Source organism: Lepidochelys olivacea (assembly GCF_965140295.1).
Source record: "Lepidochelys olivacea isolate rLepOli2 genome assembly, chromosome: 6".
Classification (NCBI taxonomy): domain Eukaryota; kingdom Metazoa; phylum Chordata; order Testudines; family Cheloniidae; genus Lepidochelys; species Lepidochelys olivacea.
Genome location: NC_140416.1, coordinates 37075349 through 37087959, shown reverse-complemented (window position 1 = coordinate 37087959; position 12611 = coordinate 37075349). Strand labels below are relative to the sequence as shown.

General features: G+C 41.6%; 1 protein-coding gene across 1 annotated transcript in view; it reads right to left on the bottom strand.

Moving 5' to 3' along the window:
• CCDC73 (coiled-coil domain containing 73) overlaps nt 1-12611 on the bottom strand; it is a 242138-nt gene that overhangs the window by 65996 nt on the left and 163531 nt on the right. Inside the window, exon 15 of the mRNA XM_084629795.1 lies at nt 2865-3000. Coding sequence (XP_084485921.1) covers nt 2865-3000 — 136 coding nt within the window. The remainder of the gene's footprint in view (nt 1-2864; nt 3001-12611) is intronic.

The following is a 12611-nucleotide window of genomic DNA, read 5'->3' as shown; positions in this document are numbered from 1 at the left end:
GTATTAGCTGGATTTTAATTAATTTTCAACCTTAACATTTTAACCAATGATGATGTTTGTGCTTTTCTGTTACTTTTTATTATCATCAAAAGTTTAAATCAGATTATCTATAAGGTGAGGAAGCAGGCTCTACATAATTTATGAGACCCATCAAAATGCGGCTTCCCTTCCACAGAGTTTAGCAAATCCATAGGATCTGTAGGGGCAATTATACCTAGATGGAATACGGAGGTAATGGACAGTAGTAAGGCAATAGAGGAGACATAAAATCTACTTTTATCTACATTGAAAACTTTGAGTGAAATCCTGGCCCTATTGAGGTCAATGAAAGTTTTGCCATTGATTTCAATGGAGCCAGAATTTCACTCTAAAAGTGTTTAAAATACTACATCTAGAAAACTGTACATGTTCCCCAGTCTCTGTATTTCTCAGTCTCCTCTATCCCTATCCATTCACCTTGATCTCCTGTACTTTCTCTTCATCCCTTATTCCATGCTCTTCCTGTCGTGCGCCCTCTTTTTACCTCTTCAAAACCTCCCATTCCAAAATTGGGTAGCACAGGTCTACGCCATCCAGTGCCTACTCCTTTTTAATCCCCCCACCTCCCTGCTCAGGCATTTACAGCTTGTCAATTTCAGGTGGAATATTTGAAAGTTGGGTTTATAATGTGATCAGGCTTATAATAGCCTCAGTAATAGTATTATGAGAGAGATTTTCAAATTAAATATGTGCATTACAAAATGTAACACGCTTCTTAAAATGTCCCAAGACAACTTTCCAATACATAAAATATCATAGGTGAAATTCTGTCCAACTGAAGTCTATGACAAAACTCCCACTGACTTCAGTGGAGCCAGGATTTCACCTTCATGGTTTTAAAGCCTGGTAGATTGAAACAAATAATAACAATAAATAAAGCCAGAGTTAAAAGTGCTGGATCCCATTAGAAAGAGGGGCATCTCTACTATACAACTACATGAAGCACCAATTTTTAACTTCAACATTTTCAAAGTCTACAAATTGTTTTCATAAACACAATTTTTAATCCCAGGAAAACAGTAGGTTAGAAATTAGAGGTTTATTTAATATATTGATTCCTGTGACTTTTCCATTCACTGTAGATTCATATTCAGAATTTACAAGTGATCTACATGCTTAATATGGCTGTTACATACCACAGTATAAAATTAATTTGTCTTCAGTAAGAGATACACTGTAGTTACTATGGTGAATAGCTCATGTTCTTGTTGAACAGAAGCACTTATATTGCTGTTATATTTAATCTTTTCCAGCGGTTTACTTTGCAAATACTTTGCATAATAAAATATATTTATACATATTCCAAATTATGTAAATACAGAAAGCTTATCTTATTTTTCCATAAAAATCACAAAAAAACATTTTCTGCATAGGACAAAGAGTAAACAGGACTTTTCCATGATAAATAAAAAGAAAGAACAGCAAATATTTCTTTTGTTTTATATATTAAGCACAACTGTATTTCAGAAGACATGAGCATGAGGAATAACTCCAGCCACTAAAATGCCAAGAATATTCACAGAACAGGCCACCAATTTATTCTTATCTAAATATAAAAAGCTAGTTAGTTTAAGGTTTTGAAAAATTAACCTCACTTAGACAAGCCTTTTTTGACATATAATGCTTGGATTTTTTCCTTTCTTTTTTACAACTAATATTTATTTAATATTTAATATTTATTTTTACAACTAATATTTATTTATATTCCATATGTGTATTTACATATACATATACAGACTGAATGTTCAAAGATCTGTGCACATGTTTGCATGCAGCCAAAAAGGATGTACAAAACACTAAATATATACATGCAAGTCAAGGTTGTGTCCATGAAATGGTGTGGTCACATATAAATTCATGACTTATATGCATATAACAGGGTTTTTTTTTTCTACAGAAGATCTGTGGGTGCAAAATTGCATGAACTTTTAAATATTTGAGCTATAGGTTTTAATTTTGGTATTATTTTATGGAAGAAAAACATATTTGGTGCAAAACTTATGCATCAGTAAGCACACATAAATACTTGGTGCAATTTTGTCATATACCAACAGATTCACAAATAGTTTTGTAGAATTTAAGCACAGATATGGGAATGAGTGTTTGGTACAGACTTGTTACACTTGAGTATCTATTTATGCAGTATTTAAAAAAAGAGAGTGCTAGATGATGTTGTTCATCTAGTTCTATTTATTTTTCCTGTTTTATTATTTTCTATTTCTGTACAATTGACAATGTATTTAATTTAAAACATGAATCAGAGTTGGAGACTGTCAATTGAGATTGTTGATGGCTGGAAGGTGGCAGCAAACCCCTCATCTCCTCAAGGAGGGAAAAAGTAGTCTGGCTTCCCAATTATTCTAAGGGCTAGATTCTGCGAGGTCCTGATGAGGTTTCCTGAAAGGTGCTGAATGGCTTCAACTCTCAGGGTGAAATCTTGACCCCACTGAAGTCAAAGGCAAAACCCTCACTGATTCCAGTGGAGCCCGGATTTCACCCTCAGTGATGTCAATCACAGGTAAGGGCACTCAGCACTCTGCAAGATACCTTTAAGCTCTTTGTAGGACTGACGTCTATGATCTTTGCTCACTGGGATACAGGAAGCACCCATGAAACAGATAACTAGAGGCACTGGACCTAGGTACAGGGTTCAGAAATTCTTCTCCCTCCTGTCCAGCACAGAAACTCATCAGTTCCACCTAGGCATGGTCCTATAATGCCATGGAGAAGACAGGATTAACCTCTAAAATGTTAAAACACTCATTGAAGAAGGAAAAAACACTACAAAAATAACTACTGTAGGACTACATTTAAGAAAGATTTACCATTCTGCTCTAATTTCTCATGAGCCCCTTTTATCTTTCCAAATTGACATGTGATAGTAGCATAGCATTTCTCAACTTCATTCAGTTTCTTATGATGTTCCTCCTTTGCCATTATGTGCAATTGTAGTTTTTGATCCTGTTGGAAACAGGAATCAAGTATCAGTTTAATGAGCAATTCTAGCAATTATAAATGTGCTGGCCAAACTTTCAACTATTATCAGACAGATAAATCAAAGCATCATACTCAAACAACAATATTCTGAATCAAATGGAACTGCAAAGAGATTTAAAGAAGAATAGTATATTTTAATTATCTAAATAAAATAATTTCAATGTATTATTTGCTAAAAACAAAAGCTCACCATTTACTACTAAACAGTAGCTAGGGATTTTAAAAGTTTCTGTATTCTAAAGGAAGCATCTAAAATGTAAGTCACCTCTCAAAAACAAAAGTTAGGCTCAAACAGGTTAAAAATATTGGAACACAAATGCAAATCAGTATCAGATTCATGGACAATTATGGAATAAGTCATTCATAGGGGAAGTTTCTTCCTAACCACTGCCAATCAATGGTTGTTTTATGCCCAGAAAGATGAGGGATTATATCCCTTTTATTGAACCAACTTCTGTTTGTGAACAAGACAAGCTTTCGAGCTATACAGAGCTCTTCTTCACGTCTGGGAAAAGTACTCAGCATTTCACAGATAAATACAAGGTGGAAAAGACTGTTTGCATCAATAGTTAACACACTGAATGTAAGCTTCACAACTTTGCTAGCTGCTAAAAATCATGGTGTAAAGAAACTGTATTTATGGCTTTTTACAACATCTGTAACCCACTGGCCCCCTCTTTTTTAGACCTATGACTGCAGAGGTGTTAACAGCCCACTTCACCTTGAATGGACTCTTATAACACGTGTTAACTACTTAAGCTAAACAATCTGTTCCACCTTGTAGTTAGCTGTGACACTGAGTACCTTTGCTAGACCTGAAGAGCTCTGAGTAGCTCAAAAGCTTTACTCTTTTACCAACAGAAATTGGTCCAATAAAAGATATTACCCCACCCACCTTGCCTTTCTACTATCCTGGAACCAACACACCTACAACAATACTGAAAACATAATTTTTTCTGTGATATGGTGGCCAGAAATGAACAGTATTCTAGGTGACACATCACTCATTTATTGTAATGCAGATGTAAAACTACTTATTATCCCTTTCTTTACTTCAGATTTTAGTCTTTCTTCTGGTTTGTTCTGGTTTGTTTTGTTGTGGGTTTTATTTTTGTTTGTTTTGTTGTTGTTTTTTGTTAGTTTTTTTTAAACTATTAAATGTGCTCAATTTTCCTCTTAATTTCCTTTAAAAATACAGAGGCAAATTCATCCCTGTGTAACTCCATTAATTTACTTGGACATACATTGCATTTGTTAAACTACTAGGGAATAATACAGAAATCAAACAGGTTGGGCCAAATTCATTCCTGTATGTAACTTCAGTGGAGCTACATAGGGATGAATTTTGCCCAACATGCTTGACTTCTGTGGTGTTCCCTTCCTGCAGGCTAACAAATTCAATATATGTCCAAGCATCAGAAGATGATGAAATTTGATGGTAATCAAAAGAAATGGCCAGCATAAGACTAGCAAAATAACATATATATAATACAAATTTTTCATGTTGTATAAGACAATAAAATTAAACTCAATACAGCAAATTGAAAGTTGTAATGGAAGCACAGATAAAGAAACAGCAACCACTTATAAAATCACTTCCAGCTATTCAACCTATGAATTTTCATATAATTCTTCTCTCTTTTCCAATCCTTTACTTATATCAGCACAGAAAAACCATCCAAATAACTGCATTTAGGTAATGCTAGGGATGTGAATGAAACCAACAAAAATAAGAAAAGAAAGTTAATGACGACACTTGATTATTACTTTTTCTTCTGACAGTGGTTCAGACATGTTTATTCTATTACTCTCACATGAAGTGCAAATTTTTCTTCTGCTCCAGGCAGATGATGGTAGAAGGAGCCTAGAAGCCTCTAAGGTAGGCAATCGTTGCTGATAATCCAACTATTTCCCTCTATCATGCTTTAGGTGATATGCCACCTCAGCTACACCAAGGTGGCTTGAAAGAAGTATACCACAGAGTAACGCTTCAATGCCAGACACACTATATTGGGCCATAACTGGAACATGGCAAATCAGTCCCAGGGATGGAACCACTTGTGGCCAGTTCAGGAACACCCATAGTGTCTTTCCATGGCATCAGACAGCTCAGAAATTTCAGTTAACGGTGGAGTTACCCACACCCATGAGGGATTTCCTGTCAAGGTTTAGGTTTGGTTCATTTGATTCAGTTACTTATTCAATAAACCCATGACCTGTATAACCACCAGATAATTTCCTGGTCTTTGTTTCTTTATTTGTGGCCTGGCATTAAGTAACCCATGCTTATCTTTTCGTCTTGCCTCTAGGTCTTGTGCTCTGAAGTAGCCAGGCACAGCGTGATAAGCTAAGAGCCATGTCAATTTAAATTGAATTTCTTTTCTGTAATCTCTGTGTGTGTCAAAACCTTAAATAGACCTATATATAAATGTATACATTGGTATGTTCTCCTCCCGATGCAGGTAATTTCCATTACTCTTAAAGATTTGATTAATTTTCATATTAAATGAGATACAATGTAGGGCAAATTGACCCTATAGTGCAGGAACTATTTTTAACCCCCGGCTTACTTTAGTAAAAATGCATTACAATACATGCATCATATTTAAAATGTTACAAAACCGTGTGTGTATTAAGAATCCCAAGCTTTGACAATATCATACTTTGAAGAATTATGGCAAAATCTGAAGGAAATTTCTCCCAATCTTCTGTTTTTTTCCCCCCAAGATCTGCAAATTTTTTGAATTTTGTTTTTTAACTTGGCAATATTTTATCTTACTGTTTTGTCACCTTCTTTCCTCATGATAGGTCAACATGCCATCCCCCTATATCTTTCTCAGTGGGGAAATGGAATGTCATTGCCTTCACATATTCTGAACAGATGTTCGGCTAGGAAGAACGTGCTATTTTGCTATTTCCCCATGTTCTTGCCAAGGGAGAAAGAGACTGGCCTGCTGTCCCTCAAAGTCTGGCCCAAACATGAGTTCTGGTGGAAAAGCCACACTCCTGGCTTCATTCCCAGTAAAGGTAAGCAGACTGGTTTGCCACTTCCTTAACATCCTTCCCAGCAGGGATGTAAAACAGTCTTCCACTCAGGCCCTAACATCCCTCCCCTAAAATAATTGTTGGGAACAAAATAGAGGAAATCTGGAAGGAGTCTATAGGAGAGAGAGGGTCTGATCCTGGAGCTTTCACTGAAGTCTGTTCCTATTAGAGTGGGAAGCCATGGAATCTTACTTCTTCAGTCTGACACTCCATGTGGAAAGATGACTACAGTGCCCTTCACCTGAAATAAAGACAATCTGGGATGGGGAGTGGAATTGGTTGTGGCCATGTTGTTTGCTGAAACAGAGTGATTTTCTTGGTGGAATTAGTCCAGAGAAATGGCTCAGGGCCAGATAGCTTGCTGCAGGGAAGACACAAGATGAAGTGTTCACATCTGAGGGATATGCTGGGACTGGAGACACTAGTAGTCAGATATATGCAGTGAGGCTGTCAAGATTCCTCCCCCACTCTGAACTCTAGGGTACAGATGTGGGGACCTGCATGAAAAACCTCCTAAGCTTATCTTTACCAGCTTAGGTCAAAACTTCCCCAAGGTACAAAATATTCCACCCGTTGTCCTTGGACTGGCCGCTACCACCACCAAACTAATACTGGTTGTGGGGAAGAGCTGTTTGGACGCGTCCTTCCCCCCAAAATACTTCCCAAAACCTTGCACCCCACTTCCTGGACAAGGTTTGGTAAAAAGCCTCACCAATTTGCCTAGGTGACTACAGACCCAGACCCTTGGATCTTAAGAACAATGAAAAAGCATTCAGTTTCTTACAAGAAGACTTTTAATAAAAATAGAAGTAAATAGAAATGAAGAAATCCCCCCTGTAAAATCAGGATGGTAGATATCTTACAGGGTAATTAGATTCAAAAACATAGAGAACCCCTCTAGGCAAAACCTTAAGTTACAAAAAAGATACACAGACAGAAATAGTTATTCTATTCAGCACAATTCTTTTCTCAGCCATTTAAAGAAATCATAATCTAACACATACCTAGCTAGATTACTTACTAAAAGTTCTAAGACTCCATTCCTGGTCTATCCCCGACAAAGACAAACTATAGACAGACACTCAGACCCTTTGTTTCTCTCCCTCCTCCCAGCTTTTGAAAGTATCTTGTCTCCTCATTGGTCATTTTGGTCAGATGCCAGCGAGGTTACCTTTAGCTTCTTAACCCTTTACAGGTGAGAGGAGCTTTCCCCTGGCCAGGAGGAATTTCAAAGGGGTTTACCCTTCCCTTTATATTTATGACAGAGGCTGAAGGTGGTAATTGGGAATTGAGAGTACCAGGGAGACAGAGAAGTTATTACTGCAGGAGACTTGAGGCTCGATGATGTGGAAATTATGCACAGAGAGCTATCAAAATCTGTAAATCAAAGCAGGAAAATTTGGCACATCAAATATTTCTTACAAATTTTTTCCCCCTAAAGTCAATCTTTAAAAAAAAAATTAATGCAGTCCAGAACAAGTTTTATTGTTTTTCAGCCACGAACAGTTGTGGATGAATTACTAAAAATGTTGAGACTGCCAAGATAAAAATCATGTTCATATAAAAATTCCTTATGTGTCCCTAATATTTTAGATTATTAAGAATAAAACAGTTTATGAAATATAATTTATTTTTCGCAAATTAGAGTGTTTACTGTTTTCATAATGCTCAACTTAGAGAGAGTGAAACTAGACTGATTACTTTTCATATAATATCGCTCCTTGGTTCTCATGCATAGCATAACGTTTCAGATACTATTGGGAAAAGTTTGAGAGGGGGAAAAACCTAAAAACTTTAGCCCGATCCTCAGCTATATTTGAGGATAACACAGTGCAGGCTGGGGAGGAGTCAAAAAAATGATAAAAAGCTCACCCTGAGTCTATTCTGTGCCAATCCAGCATCAGAACACTCTAAGTTACATTAACTGCCAAGGGACTGATAATGGCTGCTAAGGATCAGCAGGGTTAAGGGGAAGATGTGGCCATGACCTCTTTCCTCAATCATGCCCTCTTGGATCTATGTCAGCTACAGGGAGAAGGCATGGCACAGAAGCCACTTTCACCAAGCCTACACTATCATCCCTTATACTGTCTTGATCCTCCCACGGACTAGAATCCACAGGTATAAAAACTAGGATACTACACTGGGAAATCGGGGCCTTTGTTTTCATTGAAACAGGAGGGAATGAAAAAAGATGACATTAAAATTTTCTATTAATATTTGTTTTTCTAAAATCTTTTTCAAATACAAAACCAAAAATTTTGCCCGGTTGGTTAAAAATTCTAACGTAATTTAGATGACAGTCTCATAAATGGATAACAACCCACAGCAACCTTGATTCCCACAGAAAACTTGATTGCACAACGTGATTATGTATGGTGTGGACAGAATGTGTGAAGATTGCTGTTTTACAGGTTAAAAGAGTGCACAAGCCCAAGACGGCACATCCAGTCCCCAGCAGAAGCAAATGTTGCTATCCTGGCTGGCAGGTTTTCTAAGGGTATGTCTACACTACGAAATTAGGTCGAATTTATAGAAGTCGGTTTTTTTGAAATCGGTTTTATATATTCGAGTGTGTGTGTCCCCACAGAAAATGCTCTAAGTGCATTAAGTGCATTAACTCGGCGGAGCGCTTCCACAGTACCGAGGCAAGCGTCGACTTCCGGAGCGTTGCACTGTGGGTAGCTATCCCACAGTTCCCGCAGTCTCCGCTGCCCATTGGAATTCTGGGTTGATATCCCAATGCCTGATGGGGCTAAAACATTGTCGCGGGTGGTTCTGGGTACATATCGTCAGGACCCCGTTCCCACCCTCCCTCCCCCCCGTGAAAGCAAGGGCAGACAATCATTTCGCGCCTTTTTTCCTGAGTTACCTGTGCAGACGCCATACCACGGCAAGCATGGAGCCCACTCAGGTAACCGTCACCCTATGTCTCCTGGGTGCTGGCAGACGCGGTACGGCTTTGCTGCACAGTAGCAGCAACCCATTGCCTTCTGGCAGCAGACGGTGCAATACGACTGGTAGTCGTCCTCGTCGTGTCCGAGGTGCTCCTGGCCACGTCGGCTGGGAGCGCCTGGGCAGACATGGGCGCAGGGACTAAATTTGGAGTGACTTGACCAGGTCATTCTCTTTAGTCCTGCAGTCCTATTGAACCGTCTTATGGTGAGCGGGCAGGCGATACGGACTGCTAGCAGTCGTACTGTACCATCTTCTGCCAGGCAGGCAAGAGATGAGGATTGCTAGCAGTCGTATTGTACCATCTTATGCCAGGCAGGCAAGAGATGAAGATGGCTAGCAGTCGTACTGTACCATCTTCTGCCAAGCAGCCATGAGATGTGGATGGCATGCAGTCCTTCTGCACCGTCTGCTGCCAGCCAAAGATGTAAAGGATAGATGGAGTGGGTCAGAACAAGAAATAGACCAGATTTGTTTTGTACTCATTTTCCTCCTCCCCTGTCTAGATCACACTGCAGTCAGTCACAGAGAAGGCGCAGCGAGGTTAATCTAGCCATGTATCAATCAGAGGCCAGGCTAACCTCCTTGTTCCAATAACAACGATAACTTTGGTGTACCATTTCTTATTGGAACCCTCCGTGCAGTCCTGCCTGAAATACTCCTTGATGTACAGGCACACCCTTTGTTGATTTTAGCTCCCTGAAGCCAACCCTGTAAGCCGTGTCGTCAGTCGCCCCTCCCTCCGTCAGAGCAACGGCAGACAATCGTTCCGCGCCTTTTTTCTGTGCGGACGCCATACCAAGGCAAGCATGGAGGCCGCTGAGCTCATTTTGGCAATTAGGAGCACATCAACCACCACACGCATTATCCAGCAGTATATGCAGCACCAGAACATGGCAATGCGATACCGGGCGAGGAGGCGACGTCAGCGCGGTCCCGTGAGTGATCAGGACATGGACACAGATTTCTCTGAAAGCATGGGCCCTGCCAATGCATGCATCATGGTGCTAATGGGGCAGGTTCATGCTGTGGAACGCCGATTCTGGGCTCAGGAAACAAGCACAGACTGGTGGGACCGCATAGTGTTGCAGGTCTGGGACGATTCCCAGTGGCTGCGAAACTTTCGCATGCGTAAGGGCACTTTCATGGAACTTTGTGACTTGCTTTCCCCTGCCCTGAAGCGCATGAATACCAGGATGAGAGCAGCCCTCACAGTTGAGAAGCGAGTGGCGATAGCCCTGTGGAAGCTTGCAACGCTAGACAGCTACCGGTCAGTTGGGAATCAATTTGGAGTGGGCAAATCTACTGTGGGGGCTGCTGTGATGCAAGTAGCCCACGCAATCAAAGATCTGCTGATATCAAGGGTAGTGACCCTGGGAAATGTGCAGGTCATGCTAGATGGCTTTGCTGCAATGGGATTCCCTAACTGTGGTGGGGCTATAGACGGAACCCATATCCCTATCTTGGCACCGGAGCACCAAGCCGCCGAGTACATAAACCGCAAGGGGTACTTTTCGATAGTGCTGCAAGCTCTGGTGGATCACAAGGGACGTTTCACCAACATCAACGTGGGATGGCCGGGAAAGGTGCATGACGCTCGCATCTTCAGGAACTCTGGTCTGTTTCAAAAGCTGCAGGAAGGGACTTTATTCCCAGACCAGAAAATAACTGTTGGGGATGTTGAAATGCCTATATGTATCCTTGGGGACCCAGCCTACCCCTTAATGCCATGGCTCATGAAGCCGTACACAGGCAGCCTGGACAGTGGTCAGGAGCTGTTCAACTACAGGCTGAGCAAGTGCAGAATGGTGGTAGAATGTGCATTTGGACGTTTAAAGGCGCACTGGCGCAGTTTACTGACTCGCTTAGACCTCAGCGAAACCAATATTCCCACTGTTATTACTGCTTGCTGTGTGCTCCACAATATCTGTGAGAGTAAGGGGGAGACGTTTATGGCGGGGTGGGAGGCTGAGGCAAATCGCCTAGCTGCTGGTTACGCGCAGCCAGACACCAGGGCGGTTAGAAGAGCACAGGAGGGCGCGGTACGCATCAGAGAAGCTTTGAAAACCAGTTTCATGACTGGCCAGGCTACGCTGTGAAAGTTCTGTTTGTTTCTCCTTGATGAAACCCCCCGCCCCTTGGTTCACTCTACTTCCCTGTAAGCTAACCACCCTCCCCTCCTCCCTTTAATCACCGCTTGCAGAGGCAATAAAGTCATTGCTGCTTCACAGTCATGCATTCGTTATTCATTCATCACACAAATAGGGAGATGACTACCAAGGTATCCCAGGAGGGGTGGTGGAGGAGGGAAGGAAAATGCCACACAGCACTTTAAGCACAGCACTTTAAAAGTTTACAACTTTAAAATTTATTGAATGACAGCCTTCTTTTTTTTGGGCAATCCTCTGTGGTGGAATGGCTGGTTGGCCGGAGGCCCCCCCACCGCGTTCTTGGGCGTCTGGGTGTGGAGGCTATGGAACTTGGGGAGGAGGGCGGTTGGTTACAGAGGGGCAGCAGTGGCAGTCTGTGCTCCAGCTGCCTTTGCTGCAGCTCAACCATACACTGGAGCATTCTGGTTTGGTCCTCCAGCAGCCTCAGCATTGAATCCTGCCTCCTCTCATCACGCTGCCGCCACATTTGAGCTTCAGCCCTGTCTTCAGCCCGCCACTTACTCTCTTCAGCCCGCCACTTACTCTCTTCAGCCCGCCACCTCTCCTCCCGGTCATTTTGTGCTTTCCTGCACTCTGACATTATTTGCCTCCATGCATTCGTCTGTGCTCTGTCAGTGTGGGAGGACAGCATGAGCTCGGAGAACATTTCATCGCGAGTGTGTTTTTTTTTCTTTCTAAGCTTCACTAGCCTCTGGGAAGGAGAAGATCCTGTGATCATTGAAACACATGCAGCTGGTGGAGAAAAAAAAAGGGACAGCGGTATTTAAAAAGACACATTTTATAAAACAGTGGCTACACTCTTTCAGGGTAAACCTTGCTGTTAACATTACATACATAGCACATGTGCTTTCGTTACAAGGTCGCATTTTGCCTCCTCCCACCGCGTGACTACCCCCTCAACCTTCCCCCCTCCCTGTGGCTAACAGCGGCGAACATTTCTGTTCAGCCACAGGCAAACAGCCCAGCAGGAATGGGCTATACTGAGTGTCCCTGAAGAAAAGCACTCTATTTCAACCAGGTGACCATGAATTATATCTCACTCTCCTGAGGATAACACAGAGAGATAAAGAACGGATTTTGGTTGAATGCCAGCAAACATACACTGCAATGCTTTGTTCTACAGTGATTCCCGAGTATGTGTTACTGGCCTGGAGTGATAAAGTGTCCTACCATGAAGGACGAAATAAGGCTGCCCTCCCCAGAAACCTTTTGCAAAGGCTTTAGGACTACATCTAGGAGAACCGCAAATGCCAGGGCAAAGTAATCCTTTCACATGCTTGCTTTTAAACCATGTATAGCATTTTAAAAGGTACACTCACCAGAGGTCCCTTCTCCGCCTGCTGGGTCCAGGAGGCAGCCTTGGGTGGGTTCGGGGGGTACTGGCTCCAGGTCTAGGGTGAGAAA